Source organism: Trichosurus vulpecula, chromosome 5, assembly GCF_011100635.1.
Source record: "Trichosurus vulpecula isolate mTriVul1 chromosome 5, mTriVul1.pri, whole genome shotgun sequence".
Taxonomy (NCBI): domain Eukaryota; kingdom Metazoa; phylum Chordata; class Mammalia; order Diprotodontia; family Phalangeridae; genus Trichosurus; species Trichosurus vulpecula.
Genome location: NC_050577.1, coordinates 164,205,031 through 164,228,451, shown reverse-complemented (window position 1 = coordinate 164,228,451; position 23,421 = coordinate 164,205,031). Strand labels below are relative to the sequence as shown.

General features: G+C 40.0%; 1 protein-coding gene across 1 annotated transcript in view; it reads right to left on the bottom strand.

Annotated features, from left to right (window-relative positions):
• Positions 1-23,421, bottom strand: part of GRM3 (glutamate metabotropic receptor 3) — a 132,582-nt gene that overhangs the window by 10,923 nt on the left and 98,238 nt on the right. Inside the window, exons 3-4 of the mRNA XM_036762167.1 lie at positions 21,778-22,844; positions 12,373-12,547 (exon numbers count right to left, since the gene is read on the bottom strand). Coding sequence (XP_036618062.1) covers positions 12,373-12,547; positions 21,778-22,844 — 1,242 coding nt within the window. The remainder of the gene's footprint in view (positions 1-12,372; positions 12,548-21,777; positions 22,845-23,421) is intronic.

The window sequence follows — 23,421 nt, the reverse complement described above, 5'->3', positions numbered from 1 at the left end:
AAAGACAGCAAAAAGGTTTCCCACCCATTCAAACAAAAGGGAGACTTGATAGTCTTAGCATCCCAAAAGGGAAGAACAGGGAAAAAGTCTGATTGTTTAAGCTGGACATCACCCACCGTCCATGACTGTGCTGTGTCATCCCTGGACCTGGCATCAATCAAGTTTCAGGTGCTAGCTTGCTAAGGAACTGACCTCTTGAATGGGACTTTTGACCTTTTGGGGCAGGGATAGCTCTACATCCAATTTCAGCAGGAAGGAGCTATGGCGGACAAGACCTTCACCCCTTACGCCAAAATTTTGAGCCCCATTCGATTGAGGAGGGAACAATGATATTGTTCTGTATACTTATTTTTGTACTATTCTTGTATTGTTGTACTGTCATGGTATTTTGGCACCAGTTTCCCATTAACCTATGTAATGGATACAAATATCTAGGGGTCCACAGCAAGCCATGTGGCCACTCTGGTGATGAGATGTTATCTTAAGTGTTTTGCAAATGGGATATATTTATTTTGAGGGGATTTTGTTGTACTTAAGAAATGTTAATGCCTATTCAGACACAAGTGGCCTATGTACTAGATGTGAAAGATCTTGGGGCAGAATGTGATGATAATGTGATTGAAGATCTTTCCCACCCATTCAATAGGCCTCAGGTGGGGCCATTTAAGGGAGGCAGGCCCATATCTTTGTGATACCAATCAGTGATTAAAGATCTTTCCCACACTCTTTTGCCTATTGGGCATGAAGCCCTTGGGCCCTAAAAGAACATATACACCCAGAAGGTAGCTATTGAGAACCAAGAAGTCAGAAGAGAAGCCAGACTTCAGAATTCAGCCCAAGGAGAAGGAGTAAGAACTCTGAGTCCACAGAGCTGCAGAACAGAGTGCTGAGGGGAGAGTGGAGACCAGAGAGTTGCAGACCAGAGGACTGAGTGGGGGGAGGACACTGGCAAGCAAACAGTTAGGATTCGTGAGTGATTGTTTAAGGGAAGGTCTTAGGAGGTGGGGGGAAGGTTACAGAATGACTTGGCTCTTTGCTGTAATACTGTATTTTAATCTCCTTGTTACTACATTGACATGGGCTTACTGGTTCTGGAAAACAATTACTGCTACATCGAATTGGAATTACTGGTTCTGGGATCTGATTCTTTGGTGCCTAAATAAATGTTATATTTCTTCTGCCTCCTACCTAGAGAGTTTTTCATACTTTGCAATTCTGAACGATACAGGCATGTTCATGGTCATCCTTCAGGTCATGAATCTTGCCTTACTGATACACCTGCATATAACTTGCTTTGAATCTCCAATACTTAGCACAGTACCCGGCATATAGTAGGTGCTTAATGAATGCTTATTGATTGAAGATAAGGGTAAAAGTCCTGCCTTTGACATATATTCATTGTGTGGCCTTGGGAAAGTTACATAAGCTCTCAATGCCCCCAGGCAAACCTCTAAGATAGAGGAAGTTCCTACATCAATGAAATGACAAGTTTTGTAAAGAAAAAATTACTCCGATTATTATTACTATCATGGAAAGGTTTTGATAAACATTGGTGGAGGTCATGCCTATTTCTGTTGATGGTGCCCCCATCTGCCTAGTTACCCATGCTTGAAACTTCAAGATCATATGTAAAGCTCCCTGCTCCTCATCCACCATATGCATTCAGTTACCAAGTCTGCCTCCAAAATATCTGTTGAAGTCCTTCTCTGCATTGTTAACTATCATTGTACTTCAGGTTTGGATCGCATATTAAATTTTATTTTATTTTCAGATGCATATTTTTTTCTTTTTAGCTCTCCCTTCCTTTCAATTGAAAAGGCAAGAAAAACAAAACTTTTGTTGCAAACATTCATAGTCAAGCAAAACAAGTTCCCTCAAGCTTGCATCACTTCTCTTATTGGCCTCCCTGCTTCCATTCTCTTCCCTCTCTAATTGGTCCTTCACCCAGTTTGCAGTGAATCTTCCTAACACCTAGGTTCCATTACATTACTCCTCTCCTCAGAAACCTTCAGTGACTCTGTTGTTTAAAATTGCTTTATTTGCAAAAAAAATTCCTTTATCTGGAATTTAAGAGCCTTTCCAGCCTTATTTCACATTTACTTCTTTTCATGCATTCTACTATCCAGCTAACCTATACTGTTAGCTGGTGCCTGATCTGGCTTCCATACATTCAAGCAATCATGTTCCCCATAACTGGATCACTTTTTGCCTGTTAAAATTCTCTTCTTTCAAGGCCCAACTTAGTTACTACATTCTCCATGAAGCTTTCCCAATAATCTCTCACTGAAAGATTTATTGCCTCAAAATTTCCTATAGCTTTGTCTGGACCTCTCCTTTGCTCTGATCATATTTTGCCTTATATTATCTTTGTTCATTTATACATTATATGCCTCCTGATAGACTGTAAGCTCCTTAAGAGCAGTGACTATCATTTTTGTCACTTTGTGTCCCCAGCATCTAGTACAATGTCTTATATACAGGGTGTCCCAAAGGTCTTGGTGCAATTTAAAGCTATTTGTTAAAGCTATTATTAAACTATTAAAGCTTAAAGCTCCACTAAGACTTCTGGGACACACTGGATTGTATGTATTCAATAACTGTTTGTAGAATTGAATTGTGAGGTATGCATCAATAATCCCTGCTACTAGGAAGTCTGAGGCTGGCAGATCTCTTGAACTTCAGAGTTCTGAACTGCTGTCAGGGTAAAGCCAAGAGGGTGTCTTCACTAAATTTGTCATTAATGCAGTAACCCCCTTGCAGTGGGGGGCTGTTGGGCAGCCCAAAGATGGACAAACTGGCCTAGGTTAGAAAAAGGGATTAGGTCAAAGTTTCCATGTCAATCAGAGTGGGATTGTGCCCACGACTACTCATGGGTTAGGTTTAATAAACCTTTATGAGTAATGGTTTTATACTGCTGTAACTGATGCTGGAGTGAGGTGATGTACAAATTGAAATCCTAATACTTCTAACCTGGGCAAGAGAGGGAGATGTAGTCTAAAATAAAAATAAAAAAAATTTAAACTGTGAGTTTACTGTCTCACTTTCTTTTCTCTTCATAGGTTACGGTACAGCCCATATTTAGGACATCTGTTACTCCCTGAGGTTGTAAAATGTGTGAAAGATCTAAGAGCTCTTATTTTTTTGTATGTAATGAGTTTTTGCTATTATCCTCATAAAAGCCCATGAGATCTTCAATAGGGTAAGTTTAGTCCATTTTCTCAAGGGTTCTTGTGCAGATTTCTATAATCAGTCATTATGCCAGCAAAAGAGAAGCAGAGGGAGCCCAATGTTGGCTTTCTGAGGAGTAGAGGTGTTGGTGCTTGGATTGAAAGGCTGATAACAGCCATTTTCTACATTCAACGAGAAAACTGTAGCTAACTGCAAATGACCTAATAAGCTCCGTCATTGATTACTAAGGGCAATTCACACCAATTAAAAAGCATATTTAGTCTCACAAATTCAGTGCTCCAGATCGATGCTTTGTCTCCACACTGCGCAATCAGCCTCTTTCTCTCTCCCTAATGGAGAGCATAAGAACAGCTCCCCAGTTTACCAGGCTGCATCGGCTTTGAAGTAAAAGACCCGATTTGTTCTGATAACCTGTGCTTTCGATCAATGCTAAATGTATTCATTTAATAGATTTTTCAGATGCCAAGTCTATCAGTCAATTTAATGGCACTGAGCTCAAATCCCCAGAGTCATCACATTATGTAACTGGGTAATACATCAGACTTGGAATAAAACACAAATATTTTAACAGAGCCCACACTCTGGCTTGCCTCTGTCTGTCACATTTTTCCATTCCTTTGATCCTGATGACCCTTAATATTCCCCCTCTCCCCCCAGGACATCTGCTTGTTTGGCTTTTTTTCAGTGCCTTGTTCATGGTAGCTCTAACATCCACCAACTGCTTGGTTCCCCCTTTCTCCTGCTGGGTCATCCAGCCTGTTATCTCACTTATCCTTTTGAATATGCCAACAGAAGGGGATCCTCAGGCCTGCTGTAGGAGTTTCTGTAGAAATTAATAGATGTAACCTGGATAAGTGATGACCCTGGCAGCTCAGTTCCAGTGTGAGATTCCTGGTGGAGATGTCAGCGTTTCTCCAGGGAGAGATTATAGAAGGTTCACTCTGCAATAAGAAACAGAAGGCCATCTTCTCCCTAGTACATGCTTCCTTTATGAGTAAAGTAATGGTTCCACGCTGCTATGACCAAGGCTAGAGAGATAGGGGTGCAAATTCTAAGGAGCTTTTAATGAGGCAATGGCCGCCTGTGATTCTAATAAAGGGATAGAAATTGGGCCTGTGATTTCATTAATGTAGGGAACCCCCAGATGAGTAACTATTTTTAAAATCAATTCATGTCAGTTCCTTCTCTTATAATATTAAAGAATTCTTCCCTGATAGACTAAGTAACTTTCATAGAATGATATGGCTAGAATGTGTTCATTTTCTATCCACTACACCATATTGCCTCTCAATGAAAGTGATCCTAAAATGATCCTTCTAAAATAGTGGTATTCAAACTTGACCAGTTACATGGATCGAGGTCTATAGAAAATGAAGAAAGTGGCATGATAGATATTCTATCTAGGTTATGTGCTGGTTTAATAATAAAATTTCCTTCCACTTATAACATGTTTTTGTAAATAATAATAACTAATTGTTAATTATATAAATATAATTATAAAATTAATAATAATTAAGTACTTTGAGTTGTACAAAGCACTCTACAAACATTTTCTTATTTGTTATTCGCAACAACCTCATGGGGGAATGCTCGAATTTTTATTGTCATTTTACAGACAAGGAAACTGAAGCTGAGAAGTTAAATGATGTTCTAAGCATGATACAACTAGCAAATACCTGAGGTAAAATTTGAACCCAGGACTTTCTTATTCTAAGCTCATTGCTTTAACCTTTAGGAATTATCATCCATGTAGGCATTAAAACAGACTTTGACCTCACTTGCATCTACCAAGTCTGCCTACTACCTTTCTGCCCTTTCTTCCCACTCTGACTCTTGGTCACACTGATCTCACAGTTAGATTAACTCAAAGGGTCAACCGTAGGGGCAAAATTGTGAAGTCACACTACCTCCCACCTAGTAGGTGCTCAAGATGCATTGCATGAATAAAATAGGTGAAATTCGTTTTCTTTAACCTCAGCCTCTCAGTCTGCTGCCCATTATTCGCTCTCTGTGCTATTTGGAATTCCAGAATCCATTTATTATGTCCTTCTTTTCTTCTATCAAAATATGCTTCTAGGAAAAGTGATGAAACTCATTTATAGTAAGGTATAAATGATGGATGAAAGGTAATGTTAGATAGTGAGCCAGCCTCAGAATTAGGAATACCTGGGTTTAAGTCCTTCCTCTGACATATAAGTGGCTGTGCAGCCCTGGTGAAGCCATTTACCTTCTCAGCACCTCTGTAAATCATCAAGAGGGTACTGATTTGAATTAGCAGAGAGAACTTCCTCCCTTGGGAGTTCCTTCTATTAATGGAATAATCCAGTTCCTACCCCCTATAAATGATGGAAAGCTTGAAATGTTGCCTTTCCTAGGGACAGTGATATTTAAAGAGGGGTCTTTGAACTAAGTGAATTGGGTTCTAAACTTGAAACATTAGGCATCACTTCCTTGGTATGCGTTGTATCTTTCTGGACTGATGCAATCTTCCCTTGGCCTCTGAAGTCGTACTTCATAGGTGGTTACCTAATATGCCAACAATTAAGGCTGGTTTAGCTTGCTCATGGTGGTTCTAACATCCATCCACTGCTTGGTTCCCCCATATGTCTCTCTATAGGAAATTCACTCAGTTTCCTCACAGAATCCCATGAAAATCAACTCTAAATAAAATAAAAAGAGGAGAGAGAGGGAAGGAGGGAAAAGAAGAGAATTTTTTTTATTGTTACCTTTTTTCTCCTGAGTGGTAAGCAGATTATCTAGGGCTTAGATTAGGGGTGCTGTTGTTCTATGAGGTAACACATCTACTTAGGGAACAGATCATACGTCACATGATTTACTGGTAGAAGCAACACCTAGCCTAACTTTTATTACACAGATGGGAAAACTGAGGTGAAAATTATTTTGAGAGGTTGAAGGATTTGCCCAAAGCCATACAGGCAACAAGAAGTAGGGCTATGATTAAAACTTAACTCCTCTGGTTCCCAACTTAGTATTACTTTGACTGTACTGTGCTACCTGCCCACTTTTCTGTAAATACATTTTCCCCCTAGCATTACACTATATTTCCTATATTCATAAAGGACTTTAACAAACATTATTAGATGATATGAACATGCATCTATAAATAGACCTATGCTTCTCTCACACACATTAAGCACCCTGGTTTAGGCATGTTTCAATACTAATGAATTTGAATTCAGATTTATTAGGGGCAAGAAGGAAAGAGGAGGTAATGCAAGCTAAAATTTGGTTAATTCAAGAAAATGGTGCATTTCTTTAAGAAGGACACCAAGGTGCATTTTGAAAGGGCCCCAATTCCTTTGATTTAAAATTTGAGTCAGGTACTGTGTACACATATTGCCTCATTCATCATCATCAGATCTGATTGATTGAGCCTCCCTGTGTAGCATCCATGCCAGGAGATCAAGACTGCTCTGAGAGAATCTTGATCATGTGGACAGCTAAGCTCTCCAGACTGAAATGATCTTTGATGGTGAACATCTTGCGTGAGCTGTTTGTGATGGATAGAAAGTTATCCTCATGCTGACGGAACAAGAGGCCGTTCAACACGAGCCTGAAAGGGAAAGGCTTGTTGGTTTATTTTTTAAGTATCCTTCCTGCCAATTGTGTGTTCTCTGAATTTCTCTCAGTGTTCTCAGACATGAGTACTTACATTGACAGAATATTCTTTGTGATGAATATCGTAACTGAGTTGAGGCAGAAAATTCAGAAGGCCAGGAAAGGCCACACTACTGGCTAGGATCAATTTAGATCAAAACTTCTGTGGATTTTACCTGACTTTAAGCACTAAATGCCTTTGAGAATTTATTCATCTAAATAGGATGCTTTTAGGAATTAAGCATATGATGTTAAATGGGCTTAGAAGAAAAGGGCTTTAGAAAACATTTTTTTTTCTTTTCTATGTGGCACAACTCTTGACTCTCGACTTCAGGCTGTCTCTAATTTGAGGACACAGATCCTGAATTTCATTTCTATTTTTGCATTAGCATTTGGTCACTGAACCAGGGTTGGATTATCCCCTAAAGAAATTAAGCATTTGGTGCTCTTTGGGGTAATTTTGGGGCCTGTGTGACCCTGGGCAAATTATTTCAATCTCTCTGGGCTTTAGTTTCCTCATCTGTAGGATGGGTGTGCTAGCACTGTCTTGAACTGGTTCAGACCAGCTCACAAGGGTTGATTGTTAACATATAAGCATTTACACCTTAGAAATTGGCAATAAGTAATGGTTTGATTTATCATTTTGTTGCTTGTCTAGACTGAGGAAAGTGATAGAGGAAATGATAATAATGTAGATAAAACTCAAGAGTGTGCTACAGGCATTATTCCTCTGTTAAATATTTCTCAGCCTGTCTTTGCATAAGGGGGTTGGATTAGATGATTTTGAAGTTTCCAGCCAGTTCAAAGTTCTATACGATTTCTTATTTTGCTTTTGTCAAGAGGAATGGAGGGAACCCCAGTGATTATGATTAGTGGTGAGATATCCTGAAATTTTGCCTGCTCTGCTTTGTGGAATTGGCACGTTCCTGCTCTGAGCTATCAGTGGCCTTACAAAGAGCCTGAGAAGTCTTGGCCTTTCCCACAATCCATGCTCTGGGAAGAGGAAGAAGCAGAATAGAGCTTGTCTCCACTGTAATAGTTTGTAAGAACTATCATTAAAAATGAGGGAGCTGACCTCCATGTCATAATCATCTGGTTTTAAGTCCTAACTTGGATAGCTACCAGTTGTGTGATGATGGGTGAGTCACTTAACCTCTTTGCCTTGGTTTCCTCATCTGTGAAATGAGGCCAGATTTGAACTCAGGAAGATGAGTCTTCCTGACTGTAGGCCCTGCACTCTATCCACTGTTTCACTTACCCGCCCATTACTCAGTCCAGTGTGCTCTTTCCTTGTTACTAGATTGCTTCTTAATCTAGTCTGATCAATAGTTTTTGAGATAGCAAAGTGGAACTTGGTTCTGGAATCAGAGGATTCAGGTTCATAGGCTAGCTCTGCCACTCCTGGGTAGGATGACCTTGGCTAAATTCTTTCACTTCTTTGGGTCTCATCTTCCTCATCTGTACTTTGAAGGTGTTGGACTAGATGGCCTGTGAAGTCCTTTCCAGCCCCCAAATTCATCTCTCATGTCTTGTCAAAGAAACAAGACAGATAGGTTGGATAGTGGATAGATCTCTGGGCCTAGAATCAAGACCAGAGTCAAACCTGTGACCTTGATCAAGTCATTCAACTTCGATCTGCCACGGTTTCCTCAGCTGTAAAAGGCGGATAATAATAGCATCTACTTTGCAGGAAAAAATAGGATAATATTTATAAAGTGCTTAGCATATAGTAGGTGCTTAATAAATGCTTATTCCCTTCTTAGATCCCATGATCCTCAATCTGCATGATTGCTATAATGAGTAAGCAAAAGATAGTCTATTTTGTCTAAGACTGGGTAGATCCCCACTCTGTAGACCCATCCACTGAGGATTATACAAACATATCTGTTATGTACACCCATTTTAGAGCACGGTTGTCTGGCAGTGCTTTGGAATTAAGAAAAATTCATGTGAACCATCACTTTCAAAGGCAATCAATCCCATTTCTTTTCCCAGGGTAGGATCCTTGTTCACTAATCCTGGGAAATAGTTGCTTATGGCTCTAACTTCTAACGTTGAGCAAATCAGAAAAAAAAATTGACCTTTTCTTTTTATCTAAATAGAAAAGACGTGAGTGGGTGTGGGAGAAAGACAGAAAGCAAGGCCCAGAGAAGTGGCCCACTGTACAAGAGCATTGAAAACTCCTGCCTCCTAGGGTTGTTGTGAAGATCAAATGAGATGTTTGTGATGGGCTTAGCACAATGTTTGGCACAGAGCAGGCATTCAACAAATGCTCGTTTCTTTCCTTTCTTTATATAGACACTTTGCCTGATGAACTCAAAGAAATTTAAAGACATTTCCTGATGAGAAAATACATATCTCTGAAGGTGAGAGAGGAGATGTTCTAATTGTGTTCCTTTTTCACATTGCGGATAGACAAGGATTTTGCTCTGACTTTTGTAGTGGGTCAGAGTCATTTTCAGGAATAGAGCCAAAGATCTCCAGATTTCCAGTTTCATCCATCCATTCATTCTGTCCTTGCCTCCAGCAAAGTACTTTGCAAAGTGACTTTGAAGAACAAAGGACTGGGAATCAAGAAATCTAGGTTTTAGTAGGGATTTTGCCTGATTTCTTGAATTCTTGGGCTCTTTGCTTCAGTTTTCCTTTCTGCTGAATGAGAGTAATGATATCTGCCACTTATCTCACAGAGATGTTGTAAGGGTCAATTACGATAACGAGTATGAAATCACAGTGGGATAAAGGTTATCTACTAATGTTATCCAATTGGCATGAATGTTAGTATTTATGAAGTACTTCGAGAATGACTACTGGTATGTAAGTTCTAGGTTGATAGAAGATAGAATTCTAGACTGTTTCTTTTAGCAGGTACTTTCCTTTGCTTGACTCTATGACACTCCTATTTGGACTAACTGGAAGAGATCAGTATGCATCAATGAAAAGTCTGAGATAGAAAACATTTCTGAGAAAAATGCAGTTTTATCTTGTAATAATAACTCAAAGTTTTGTTGTTGAGCCATTTTGGTCTTGTCTAACACTTTGTGACCCCCTTTGGGGTTTTCTTGGCAAGGATATGACTCAAAGCTGGCTAACCAAATATGGTTTAGCATAGGCCTAGCTTTTATAAACAGAGCAGAGATAAGTAGTTAAAATATATTAGTCTAAAAAGTAAGGTTTTTGTTTGTGTTGCAGTTATATTATTTCTACATAAACTGGTGCTTCTGAAGTACTAGAAAGCACTTTGCCATTCACTAGGTTAAAAAGTCAGTTAATAATTTTATTTACACTATTGCTTTTTTCTCCAGAGAGAAAAGACAGATATAAATTTCTTCCCAGTTTCTCCCCAATGTTGCTATTTCTGAATTGTTGAAGTCTGAATTAATTACAATGGATATAAAAATCGTCTTGTTCCCTGCTTCATGCCTATCCCAGTGTGTAGGGGTACCAATGGACATTCTGCACAGTTTGTGTTCACGATTCAAATAATCAGCAAGGGACAACAATTACCTGCCTACTCCTGTTGGAGGTACTGCCCAGTAGCCTCAAAACATGGGAGTTTTCCCAGCCCGCTTTGTGGAGACTGTCCAATCCCAGACTTGACAATGTTAGTTGGCTGTAACCCAAAGAACTCAGTTTTGCCTTGTTTAGATTAATCCTTTTCAATGGCTGGGCTGCTTTGTAGGTGAGGTTTGTGTGCTCTAGAAATAAGCATGCATGTTTCTGAGAGAACCAAAGGAACTGATTTCACAGTCCTTAAGGTGCTCTGTGACTGCAATCATTTTGACAATGGGTTTGAGTATGAAAGGCTGCAAAGACTCGAGCCTCTAACAGCTTTCTGATGAAGGTTTGAGGTCCAGGCTTCCCTGAGAACCAACTTCATTAGTATTTCCTTTCTCCGCTTGGAAGAGTATCAATTAGATCTTACTTAACTTAGTTGCAGAAATTGGGGCACTAATGAGTTTACTCTCAGGGATCCCGAGTATTTTGAAGTATCGACCCCATGCAAAATTGTAAAGTATGCATTTGTCTTTGCTAATGTAAAATGAGCTGGAGAAGGAAATGGCAGACTACTCCAGTACCTTTGCCAAGAAAACCCCAAATGAGGACACAAAGAGTTGGACAGGACTGAAATGACTGAACAACAACTTCTCCCACCTCATTCAAATGGCCCTCCTTGAGGGAAGGGACTGGATTTTCCTTTTTTTGTATCCCCAGTGCTTAGCACATTTTCTGGAACATAGTAAACACTTAATAAACATTTGTTGAATGAGAAATAAATGCCTTCTTGTTGACTTTCCCTTTTAGGCCCTCTCCTAGTCCTGGTTCTCCTATAGTACTAACTCCTTCCTCATCTGGCTACCAATAAGCTATCTACTAATTCCTCCTTTTAACCAGTGCCCTTGGTTCATTCCCCAAAACATTTACTAATAGTTTAAAATGATACCTTCTCAGGAACACTTGCATTTTAATAGTGGACTTATTTGACTAGGCTTATTATACATTGCTCTCTTTCACACACTCTACATTCCAGTCAAAATGGCCTTGCTCTTCCTTCCAAACAGCAGTCCATCTCTCATCCCTGTTCCCTTGCCTAGGGCTCTTGACTATCCCTTACACCTGACTTATACCCCCTTATCTCCGCCTCTTAGGATTCTTAATCTTCTTTAAAGCTCAGCTCTAAGGCTTAAAGCCTTTCCTTATCTTCCCAGAACTAGTCCTTTTCACTGGAACCATCTTGAATCTATTGTGCCTATCCTTCTCTATTTATATATTATCTTCTCTTAGGTAATATAAGCTCTTTGAGAGGAGAGACTTTTTTAAAAAGCATTTACTAAGTGCCTACTGTATGCAAACATATGCACTCAGATGTCACTGTGCAAATATATTTCATTTTGATCGTTACAACAATCCTGGGAGGTAGGTGCTATTATTATCCCCTTTTTGTAGTTGAGGATGCTGAGGCAGACAGAAGTTAAGTAACTCACCAAAGGTTACACTACAAGTGAGTGTCTGAAGTCAGATTTGAATTCAGGTCTTCTTGACTCCAGACTTGGCACTCTATCCTTCGTGCCACCAGCTGTTTCATTTTTGCATCCCTGGCACCTACCAATGTACCTGGCACATGGGTAGTTGATAAACTCTTGATTGAATGATCGTAAACTCATAGATTTTGAGGTCATCTAGTCTAATCTCGTTATTTAACAACTGAGGAAACCAAGGCCCAGAGAAGATAAGAGATATACCCAAGGTCACAAAGATATCAGGTGGCAGTGCTGTGATTGGTACCAATTGCTCTCACTCCCAGGCTTTCAGCTGTGCCTCCCAAAGAAGTCCTTAATACCACCAACGAATGAGTGTCTAGTGGCTGGATTTCAGACTAATAGGGGAGACACTTGTGGATGAAAGAAACTTCTTGGTACCCACTCAGGTGACAGCGAACAATGACTGGGAAACTATATGTCTTTCAGGAAAGACTAGATGAGTTTACCCCCACCATTCTACTGCCCATTCTGTAGTTCAATGTTTTGGCTGGCAATCTAAAAACAAATAACGGATTTCTGTACTTACATTGTGAGTAAGTGGTTCCAGTTCCACTAACACTGAATCTGTTTAAGTGGAGTCTGTGCGTGACCACATTCTTCTGGGGCTGGAACAGAATGATGTGCACTTTGGGTGCAAACAGACATCCCAGGACCACAAAGCCACTCAGGCTGACAGAGATGCACATGGTTGTGGTCTGCACCTAGGAAGAGAGGATTTGCTTGGTAAGTCTCTCTGGCTGTTGGAAACATGAAGACAACTAATCAAAGAGGGCACCGAAAAGCCAACATGAATTATCTACAATCCAGTTCAGAGTAGTTAAAAAAATACAGTAGGTTTGATGATGCCTCCTCTTTGACTCATCAATGATCAAATGAGATAATAAATGTAAAGCCATTAGCGCCATGCCTGGCACATAGTAAGCACTATATGGAAGTTAGTTGCAATGATAATAATTATAGGAATTCAGAATCCCAGAGTACAGTGCTTATAAATAAAGCCAGTTGCTTTGCATTACTGGAGGGATGTTTTAATTATCTGATACTTTTCCTTATTTTGTTCATTTTGCTCCTCTGTGAACTATTAGTCAAAGCCACAGATAAGAAAATGCTACCATTGCATGAAAGAGTGGCTTCTGTGAAGATGGTTTCAACCAGTAAATCTGGTATCTTTAAGATTCACTGCAGTATTAAAAAAATAGATCCTCTTTAAAAACAATCTTCTTGTTCTTGCTAGGAACTCCCCTGTCCTCCCACTATGGATTACTTACTGCCTTTTCTACATTGAAGGCATGAATAACTTCTGTCTAGGGCAGAGGTGTAAAATGTGAAGCCCGTGGGCTGTAAGCCACCCACAAAAACTCCACAAAAAGGTAATTGGGAATAGTTAACAAAACAAACAAAAATGTATTTCAGCACAAGATAATGTCAATTTATAGTTTTCTAAGTCAATATGTGGCAGCAGGAATCCATTTTTATTTGACACTATTGGTCTAGAAAATCTTTTATGTGTATCTTTTCTTTGTTGAATCTCTAGAAACTTTGATAATACCGATCATTCATTCTTCGCTCTTTGTCTTCCCTGTTTCAATTAGCTTTTTGCTTTCAGAGTGGTCTGACCTCCTATGTCACCTTTATTCAACATCTCTGACAGTGGTTCCTAGTTCTTTCCCCTTTTATCTCTGAAGGCATCCCTCAAGGCTCTTTGTTCAACTTGCTTTTTTTCTTCTTCTTCCTTCTGTGCTATTTTCTGGATACGGCCTGTAGATCTCACTATTTGGTTCCCATAGGCATGCTGGCAACTCAAATTAGGACTAACATACATCTCCGAAATGGGACCTTGAAGGGTACTGTTCCTGAATTTTAACCTTCAGTGTAATAGAGTAGGGATTTTGATTTCCCTGGGATGTGCTTTCTAGCCAGGAAAGGTGAGTTTCTAGGTCATAGAATGCGTAAGTAAATGCCAAGTGTTAGTCTTTTCAGTTACTGATTTCATCCTTACATCCATCCATCCATCCATCCATCCATAGTATAAGAAAAGAAATGGACCAATGATTTCATTGATACTGAAAACTCCTAGATGAAGACACCCTAGCTACCAATGTAGATCAACATATTCTCTGAAACTTATAATTTTAGAGAGTTCCCTAGAGAACTGAGAGGCTGTGTCTTGCCTAGGGTCACACAGCAAGTATGTGTCAGAGACAGGACTTAAGCCCTGGTTTTTCTGGTCCAAGGCCAGTTTTCTACCCTCTGTGCCACACTGTATTTATTAAAAGTGGAAGCAGCTAGGTGGCGCCATAGAGCAGAGCGCCCCTCCTGGAGTTATGAAGACTCATTTTCCTGAGTTCAAATCTGGCTTCAGACACTTACTAGCTGTGTGACTCTGGGCAAGTCATTTAACCCTGTTTGCCTCAGTTTCCTCATCTGTAAAATGAACTGAAGGAAATAGCAAATCGCTCCATTTTTGTAAGGAAAATCCCAAATGGGGTCATGAAGAGTCAGAAAAGTGACTGACCAACTACAAAATTATATACAGAGTATTGTTACGAACTTTGAAGAGATAGACGACATTTTCCCTGCACTAATGAATTTTACAACCTAGTATATTCAAAGACTCTTAGAGCTCGTAGAGACCTTAAGCACCATCCGACCTCTACCCCTCCTCCCCTTTTTATTTTATTTTTATTTTTACAGATGAGGAAACTAAAGGCCAGGGGGATGAAGTGAGAGAGCAGATGGTGCAGTAGATAGAGCACTGGGCTTAGAGTCAGGAGGATCTTGGTTCAAACCTAGCCTCAGATATTTACAGGCTGCGTGACACTAGACAAGTCACTTGAACTCTGTTTCTTCAGCTATCAAATGGAGATAATCACAGTAATATCTACCTTACAAGGCTGCTGAGGATTAAATGCAAGAATATTTGTAAAGCACTTAGACAATGCATGGTTGCACATAACAGATGCCTAATGAATGCTTCTCCCTTCCCAAGGCCACATAGATAATAATCTAGCAAATCAGGTTTCAAACTCTGGTCTTCTGATTAAGAGTCCAGTTTCTTTCCAATGTTCTCTTTCAGTAGGGAGATGAGACAAACATAGGTAACTATAATGCAGAACATTACATAGTAAGTATGTTTGGCTGTTGTTCAGTTTTTCAGTCATCTCCAACTTTTTGTGACCCCTTTTGGGATTTTCTTGGCAAAGATATGGGAGTGGTTTACCATTTCCTTCTCCAGCTCATTTTACAGATGAGGAAATTGAGGCAAAGAGGATTAAGTGACCTGCCCATGGTCACACAGCTAGTAAGTGTCTGCAGTCAGATTTGAACTCAGGCCTTCCTGATTCTTGGCCTAGTGCTCCTAGTGTGCCTCCTAGCTGCCCAATAAGTATGTTAGAGAGGCTTAAAACAAAGCTGTACATGAGGCTCTGGGGAAAGGTCACTCCTGACTGGGTAGCATAGTAGATAAGGCACCAGCCTTGGAGGCAGGAAGAGCTGAGTTTAAATCCTGCCTCACATTTACTAAGTGTGTGACCCTGGGCAAGTCACTTTAACTTCTTATTTTCATTTAGACTAAAATGTTGTAGAGAAGATGTCAGTCTGCCTTGATGGAGGCATGTCTTCATCTGGGGATTCTTTATACCAGTAACAACAGGTCTAGTTCCCATACCTATGCTATCACCTGGCTCTTTCCCTGCTTCTTACAAACATGACAAGGTTTCCCTCATCCTTCTAAAATCTTTATTTGATGCTGGTAATTGATCCTCAATCTATCGTCCTAAATGTGTTCTTCCTTTAATATCTAAATGCCTAGAAAAAATCATCTATACTTATTGCTGACTTAACAGAGTCATAGTAGGCGCCAGTGACCAGAGCTTTGTTCCACGATATCAATTTCTAGTAAGACATATTTCCTCCCTGTTATGATTCTCCAAGTAGTTACACTTTGCTATTTCATATAACCAACTCCTTCCTCTGTATGGACCAGGCCAGTATCCTCAGGGTCCTGTCACCATAGAATCCTTCTTCTGAGGTCCCCACTTGCCATCTCTCTTTCCCCTTGCACCTCTTCCCAAAGGTTTGGGGTATTGGCTACTATCAGCCACCTTATGGAATCTCTCATGGGGATGGCCTGAATCCATGGTGGACTGTCCTCCACACTAAATTTGTCCTGGACACAAGAATTCTTAAAATTATGCAATCTGGTCCCTAATCTCACCATTTGATTGAAACCATTCACTCCAAGGAAGGCTGCCAACCTTTTGAGACTGCCACTGTTTGTGGGGGAGCAGTGAAGGCTCAAAATGGGTGTACTGGAGACCAGTGGAACTGGCTTACCAGAACCAGCTCTAAAATTTTCAGTGTGAGCATTTATACTGCAGAAATCAGCAAGCCCTGAAAACATATCAGGGCTTGATGTATTATTTTTGTGATATCTAGGCTTAAGAAAGTGATCGAGAAAATGATAATAAAGCAAATTGATCTTCAAAGTTTATCGAGTACTTTTTTCCCCTCAGAGAGCTGGATGTTAAATATTTACCAGCACACCACTAGACCATAATAATTTATACTATTGGGTACCTTGCTTAATTTTTACTTCACTAAATAAATTAAACTTCCCAGTCACCTATACATCTACCTTAGAATTTTCCTGCCATTTTTCCAGGACTCAGATCCTTCCACCAGAAAACTACTTGGCCACTCTGTTGGATTAGTGCCACTCTAAAACAATGAAAAGGAAATCCATATTTTGTGTTTTTAAAACAGAAGTACTAAGGAAGTTTACTTGCTTATGGCATTATTTATGTTTACTCCCTGAAGCATTTTCTGTTGGGTAGTGAATCGTTTGGGGGATAACCATTTTAAACCACTGTGTCCAGAGTTCAGACTAATTACAATTACAATCATTTGTAGTCCCAACCTTCCAAATCACTTCTGCTGAGGATGGTTCCATAAATGTTCTTTTAAAAGGAGGAAGGAAATATACTAGAGAGACTGAGTTAGGAGGTGCAGCGGAGATTCGATATAGATGAGGGGCCAAGTGAACCAAATAACTCTCGTTGATCTCCAAAGAGATCCCAGAGAGTCCCATGTGAATGGGATTTGGGACTTGGGTTGCACTAAGTTCCATAGTTTTCTGCTTTAATCCAGGGAAAATAAATCTACAAATTGCTTAGTGATTCCTGTAATCTGAGCCTTGTACCTTTCTGATCTTGTTCCCATAATATTTTGTCTTTTTTTCTCCCTATAGACTGGGCTTGTGGTTTTAGCTGGGAGCTCCCTTTCCTAAGGCAGCTCAGCACTTGCTCTGCAATTTGCTGTCTTTGAGAATTGCCTGGGGGCACTGAGAGGTTAATGACTTGTCCAAAGTCACACAATCAGTATGTTGTAGAGGCCACACTTGAACTCAAGACTTCCTGACTTCAAGGTTGGCTCTATCAAGCTTCCTCAATATCTTATCTTAAGGGTTTTCAAAGAGTTATAGAGATTTTTACATTTTCAAAGACTAAGGTTATTTTTCAAATTCCCATTCAGATTTCCTAGTTTTTCTTGCTTATTTTATAAAGGACCCAACATGTAGAAATTTATCTTACCTTACAGGAAAGTAGGAAGGGAAGGAGATGAGAGAATAGGGGAGCTGATAGAAGGGAGGGCAGTGTAGGGGAGGTAAAAGTCAGAAGCAAAACACTGTTGAGAATGGACAGAGTAAAAGGAGAGAGCGAGTAGGATAAATGGGGAAAATAGGATGGAGGGAAATAAATAGTTGGTAATTATTACTGTGAAAAAAAAAACTTTTACAGTGAGTTTCTTTGATAAAGACTTCATTTGTCAAACATATGGAAAATTGAGTCAAAGTTATAGAAATAAGAGCCATTCCTCAACTGATAAATGGTCAAAGGATATGAACAGGCAGGTTTTAGACAAAGTGCTCAAAGTTATCTATAGTCATATAAAAATGCTCTAAATCACTATTGATGAGAGAAATGCAAATTAAAACAACTCTGAGCTACTGCCTTGTACCTGTCAGATTGGCTAATATCACAGAAAAGAAAATTAAAAATGTTGGAGGGGATGTGGGAAAACACTGATCTACTCTTTGTGAGGTTGTATACTGATTCAGCCATTCTAGAGAACAGTTTGGAACTATGCCCAAAGGGCTATAAAACCATGCATACCCTTTAACTAAGTAATACTGTTACTAGGTGTGTATCCCAAAGGGATAAAAAACAAAAAGGAAAAGGACCTATTTGTGACAAATATCTATAGCAGCTCTTTTAGTGGTGGCAAAGAATTGGAAATTGAGGGGATGTCCATCACTTGGGGAATGGCTGAACAAGTTGTTGCATATGATTGTGATGGAACACTATTGTGCCATAAGAAGTGACAAGCAGGATGCCCTCAGAAAAACATGGAAAGACTGACATGAACTGATGCAAAGTGAAATGAGCAGAACCAGAAGAACATTGTACACAATAACAGCAATATTGTATGATGATGTACTATGAAGAACTTAGCTATTCTCAGAAATATAATGATCCAAGACAATTCTGTAGGACTTATGATGAGAAGTGCTGTCCATCTCCAGAGAAAGAACTGGTAGAGCCTGAATGGAGATCAAAGATATTTTTCCTTTACTTTATTTTTCTTGGATTTTTTGTCTGTGTTTTCTTTCACAGAATGACTTATATGGAAATGTGCGTTGCATGACCACACATGTATAACCTATATTGCATTGCTTGCCTTTCTCTATGGGGGGTGGGGAGGAAAGGGAGGAGAAAATTTGGAACTCACAATTTAAAAAAAAGAATGTTAAAATTGTTTTTACATGTAATTGGGAAAAAATAAAATATTAAGTAAAGGACCTAAAAATCCAAGTCATTCTAAATGATCTATTAGGTAGACTAGATGTGCTTGCTTGCCTGTCAATTTTTCAATTGTTTTGGGGTTTTCTTTAGTCAAACTATGATTATTTTTTGTTTCAAGTTTAATGCATTATGGGAGCTGCCAATGTACAAAAGTTTTGAGGGCGAGAGAAATGATTATTTCTCTCATGTTAATAACCAACCATTGAATTAGGACTAAGTTTTCTCCCCTCCCCCCCCTTTCTATTTCCTCATTCAGAAATCAACCCATCAGCTATTTTGACAGCCTTCCCAACTGGGAAAACTTAGATCTGATCAAAAAGTAAAGAAATTCTAGTTTGAGTGAATTGATAGATTTCTGCCTATGGTGTTTTAGTCAAGTCTTAATGGAAGTGGATTTTCCCTTTTGTCTAGATTGTTCTACACTGGGGTGGCCTGGGAAGAGATAAGTCTCTTTGTCCAAGACTGAGTGATCAGAGTCATGTCCCCCAGACCCTCATTAGAATAAGCCCATCACTTATTATATTATTCATTCGTTCATTACTTGTTAACCAATCAGTTGATTTCCATCCTCAGGAACATCCACTCTTCCAAGACTTTATAAGCATTGAGTGGGTTCCATGAGTGATCTTTGGTTTAGAAGAGACAACCAAATGAACCTTTTATTAATTATTCACTAGCATAATTAATACAATGATTAATTACCCAGAAGCTATGTGTCTCAAACTTTTTTACCTCATAAGGGATATACCAGCATGACAAATAGGAGCACTGAATTTGGGGTAGCTGTTATGCACCAAGTTCATTAAATCTTTGGTTAAGGTTAAACTGGAATCACTTTGGATGAAGACTACACAAACACACGACCAGTAGTAGCTTATGAAAACAACAACCTTGTGCTCATTCTTTGGGGTGGAATCTTGGGTTAGGATGTTCAGGGCAATTTTGGAAACCTCTCCAGAACAACTGAGGGATGTTTTCAACACACTCAAACACTGGAATGGGCAGATGTTCTGCGTGATAAGAGAGGAGAGGTTGGGCTGAAGTCTCCACATTGTTACTGCATCGTGTAAAGGCGATATGAACAATGGCACCATCAGCTGGGTTTAGTTTCCTTCTGTCATATGCGGGTTAGAGTAACTATTATTCTTATTTTAGTGGGAACAGTTCATCAACACGAGGCAACTCTGCTTGTAGAAACTTCTTCCACTGATACAAGTATGCAGTTTATCAGTAAATGATAGGTTCACCAAGTTGCCTGGGACAGTGGGAGGTTAAGTCACTCACACACACACACACACACACTGCACAAGGTATAGGACTTCATTTCAGCTCTTCCTAACTCCAAGACCTGCCCTCTAACCACTGTGCAACACTATTTCTTGTGTTAAATTTAAGAAGCACATTCTAGGGTCATCGGATCCAAGATTTACATCAGGAAGGGACCTCAGAGGCCATTTCATCTCTATTGATGAAACCTACTATGTGTTGTCTCTTCCTATTAATTATAATAATAGTAATAGCAATAATAATGGAGGCAGCCAGGTGGCTCAGTGGATTGAATTCTGGGCCTGGAGTCAGGAAGCTCTGAATTCAAATAGAGCCTCAGATACTTACTAGCTATGTGACCCTGGGCAAGTCACTTAACCTTTGTTTGCCTTAATCCACTGGATCCTTGCCAGGAAAGCCCCACGGACAATACGTGAGTCGGATAGTTGAACAGCAACAACAAAAGTAATCATAATGATAGCATTTATATCACTGCAAGGTTTGCAAAGTGCTTTACAAATAGCATCTCATTTGACCTTCAGAAGAACCCTGGGAAGTAGGGGCTATTATTATCCCCATTTAACAAATGAGGAAACTGAGGTAAAAAGAGCCTAAGTGATTACAGACAATAAGTGGTCTCACACTTATTAAATGTCTAAGGCAGGGGTGGGGAACCTGGGGCCTTGAGGCCACATGTGGCTTTCTAGGTCCTTGGGTAAGGCCTTTTGACTGAGTCCAAGTTTTACAGAACAAATCTTTTTATTAAGGGGATTTGTTCTGTGAAGTTTGGATTCAGTGAAAGGGCTGCACTTGAGGACCTAGAGGGCCACATGTGGTCTCAAGGCTACAGGCTAAGTAAAATTCAAACTCGGGTCTTCCTTGTTCCAGGTCTAGCCCTCTCTGTGCCGCCTTGAAAAAAGAGACTGTCTTATGTCGATGTTTGTTTTCTTGAACACAAATTTTGTTCATTCCCTCATTTATCTAGTCCAGTCCTTTCATTTTGCTGAGGGAAACTGAGGCTCGGGAAGTTAAGTGACTTGGCCAAGGTCACATAAGTAGTTAAGCTTCAGAGATGAGACTTAAATCCAGATTTTGTGATTCCAAAGCCAGCGTTCTTTCCACTGCATTACAATGAATTGATGTGTTTTTGTCTTCCTACAGTTGGGTAATGGGATGGCTAAGAGGCTGGGAGTCTTCTCAACGGGCCAGAGAAACTGTCATTAGAGCCAATCCACTGGGGCTCTAGAATGCCTTTGCCTTTTGTGGGGCTGAGATTGCCTAGCACAGAGGGGGCATTTACAAAGAAACATTTCTTGAAATGAATTGAATTGAGGTGAGAAGTAGAGAAGTATTTTCTTTAAGTTAATTAATAAATCCAAAGATGATATGCACCAAGGCTTTAAAGAGGATAGAAGAGATAAACATTGACTTTGAGTCTATTTTAGGGAGTAATTAAAAACTATCTGATTATCAAGTGATGGCGTTCAGGATGCTTGCTATTTCTAAAATGTTATTACAAGCATCTTTTAGTTTGAAGCCACAAGCCAAGGCATCCTGACAGACCTGTAGTGAATCATTGCCCTGCTCTGTTAGAGCAACACTGCTGCTCTGGGGGCCGGGTCATGGTTTTATTGAAAAGACTAACTCTTGCCAGTACAGGGCCCATTGTGACATTCACAATAGAAGGGCTGTATGCTGGGGGATATGAATGAGGGATGTTATCTACAAGGTGTTGGCTTAATTAAGCACCAGGTAGGTAAAGAAAACATGAAAAGGGGCAGAAAAGGCATGAAAAGACTTACCCTGTAGTCGCTCGATGTCACATAGAAGATTGGGAGAAAGGCCAGCCAGATGATACAGGTGGTGTACATGGTAAAACCGATGAACTTGGCTTCATTGAAGTTCTCGGGGCACTTTCGCGTTTTGAAGGCGTACACAGTACATAAGATCACCAGGACCACATCGTAGGAAAGTGAAATCAGCATACTGGAATCTTTGACATTGCATTTTAAGATCACTGTTTCCCGCTTCTCAGGTAGGGTATACCTTCGTGTGCCTGGGGCCTCCAGGATGAGCCACACAGACACCACTACAATCTGTACCAGGATCAGACTCAGGCAGATGAAGACCTGAGAGCTAGGGCTGATGAATTTCGGCCTCTGAGCACCATTCTTGACCCCATTAAATATCCGGGCGATGCAGTTTGTCTTTGTCAGTAGGGCTGCATAACATACTGCAAAGGAGCTGCCTAAACCCAGGCGTCGGAGAGTACAGATGACCGGTGATGGCTTAGCAATAAAAAAGAATGTCATGCAATAAGAAAGACCCACTCCAAAGAGTAAGATGTAGCACAGCTCCCGGCCTGAGGCTTTGACCAAAGGTGTGTTGTTGTGCTTGATAAATACCGTCACAACCATGCAGGTACACATAAAGCCCAAGCATGCAATAGTAACGGGACCTATGGCCCAAGCATCTTCCCACTTGATGTAGTCTTCTGGAAGGTCAAAACAGCTAGATAGGTCTGGGGTGGGCCACTGCCCAGGCCCACAGTCCACACAGGTGAACTCATCAGCCAAGTACTCATAGGGTTCACAAGGAATACAGATCCAGCAGCAGACATCCCCTGGTTGCATATTCTTCATTTCATTAGGAGCACAAGGGTCACTGCACTGGGAGGTGGGAATTGCGTTTCGGGACCAGTGGATTGAATTGACATCCAATGATAAAGTTTCAGCCCAGTGACCAACCTTCAGGTAAGAGTATTTGCCACCAGTATCCTGGAAATTGAATACGTTGTATCTGCCCATTCCATCTCCGAAAGTGTCAAACTTGACAATGCTATCTATTCCTTTGTTTGGAGTGAACGGAGCTGTGAAATGAAAATTGAAAGACAAAAGAATATGGTTTAGATGTATCCAGTTTTTTTTCACTCAACTACTCATTATTAACCTTTCAGAAGACCTAAGATAAGTTAGCATACTGATTCTAAGACTAAAACAAGCATTAGTCTAAGAGATAGGGCCATTCCAACCAAACTACCAAATTTATTCTTATTATTTATTATATATATATTTTTCCTTGACTCACCTGTATACGTGATTTTTTCCTCCTAGTATAATATAAGCTCCTTGAGGGAAGGGGCTATTTTATTTTGTACTTGTATTTGCAGGATGAACATAGTACCTGGCTTTTAGTCTATACTTAATAAAATTCTTGTGGAATGAATGGATGCATGCATAAATGAATAAATAGTTTTGAAAGATTTCTGGCTGAAGTTGCTGCTTAGTACTAAGAAGAATGCTTCTCTCATCTCTACCATCCATTTCTTGCTCTGAAAGTTATTCTGGTTTTGGGCCTGGCTTTGGAGTCAGAAGACTTTGGTGCAAGTCCTGGCTGTGTCATTTAATAGCTATGGGGTATTAGGCAAGTGAGGTAACCTTACTGAT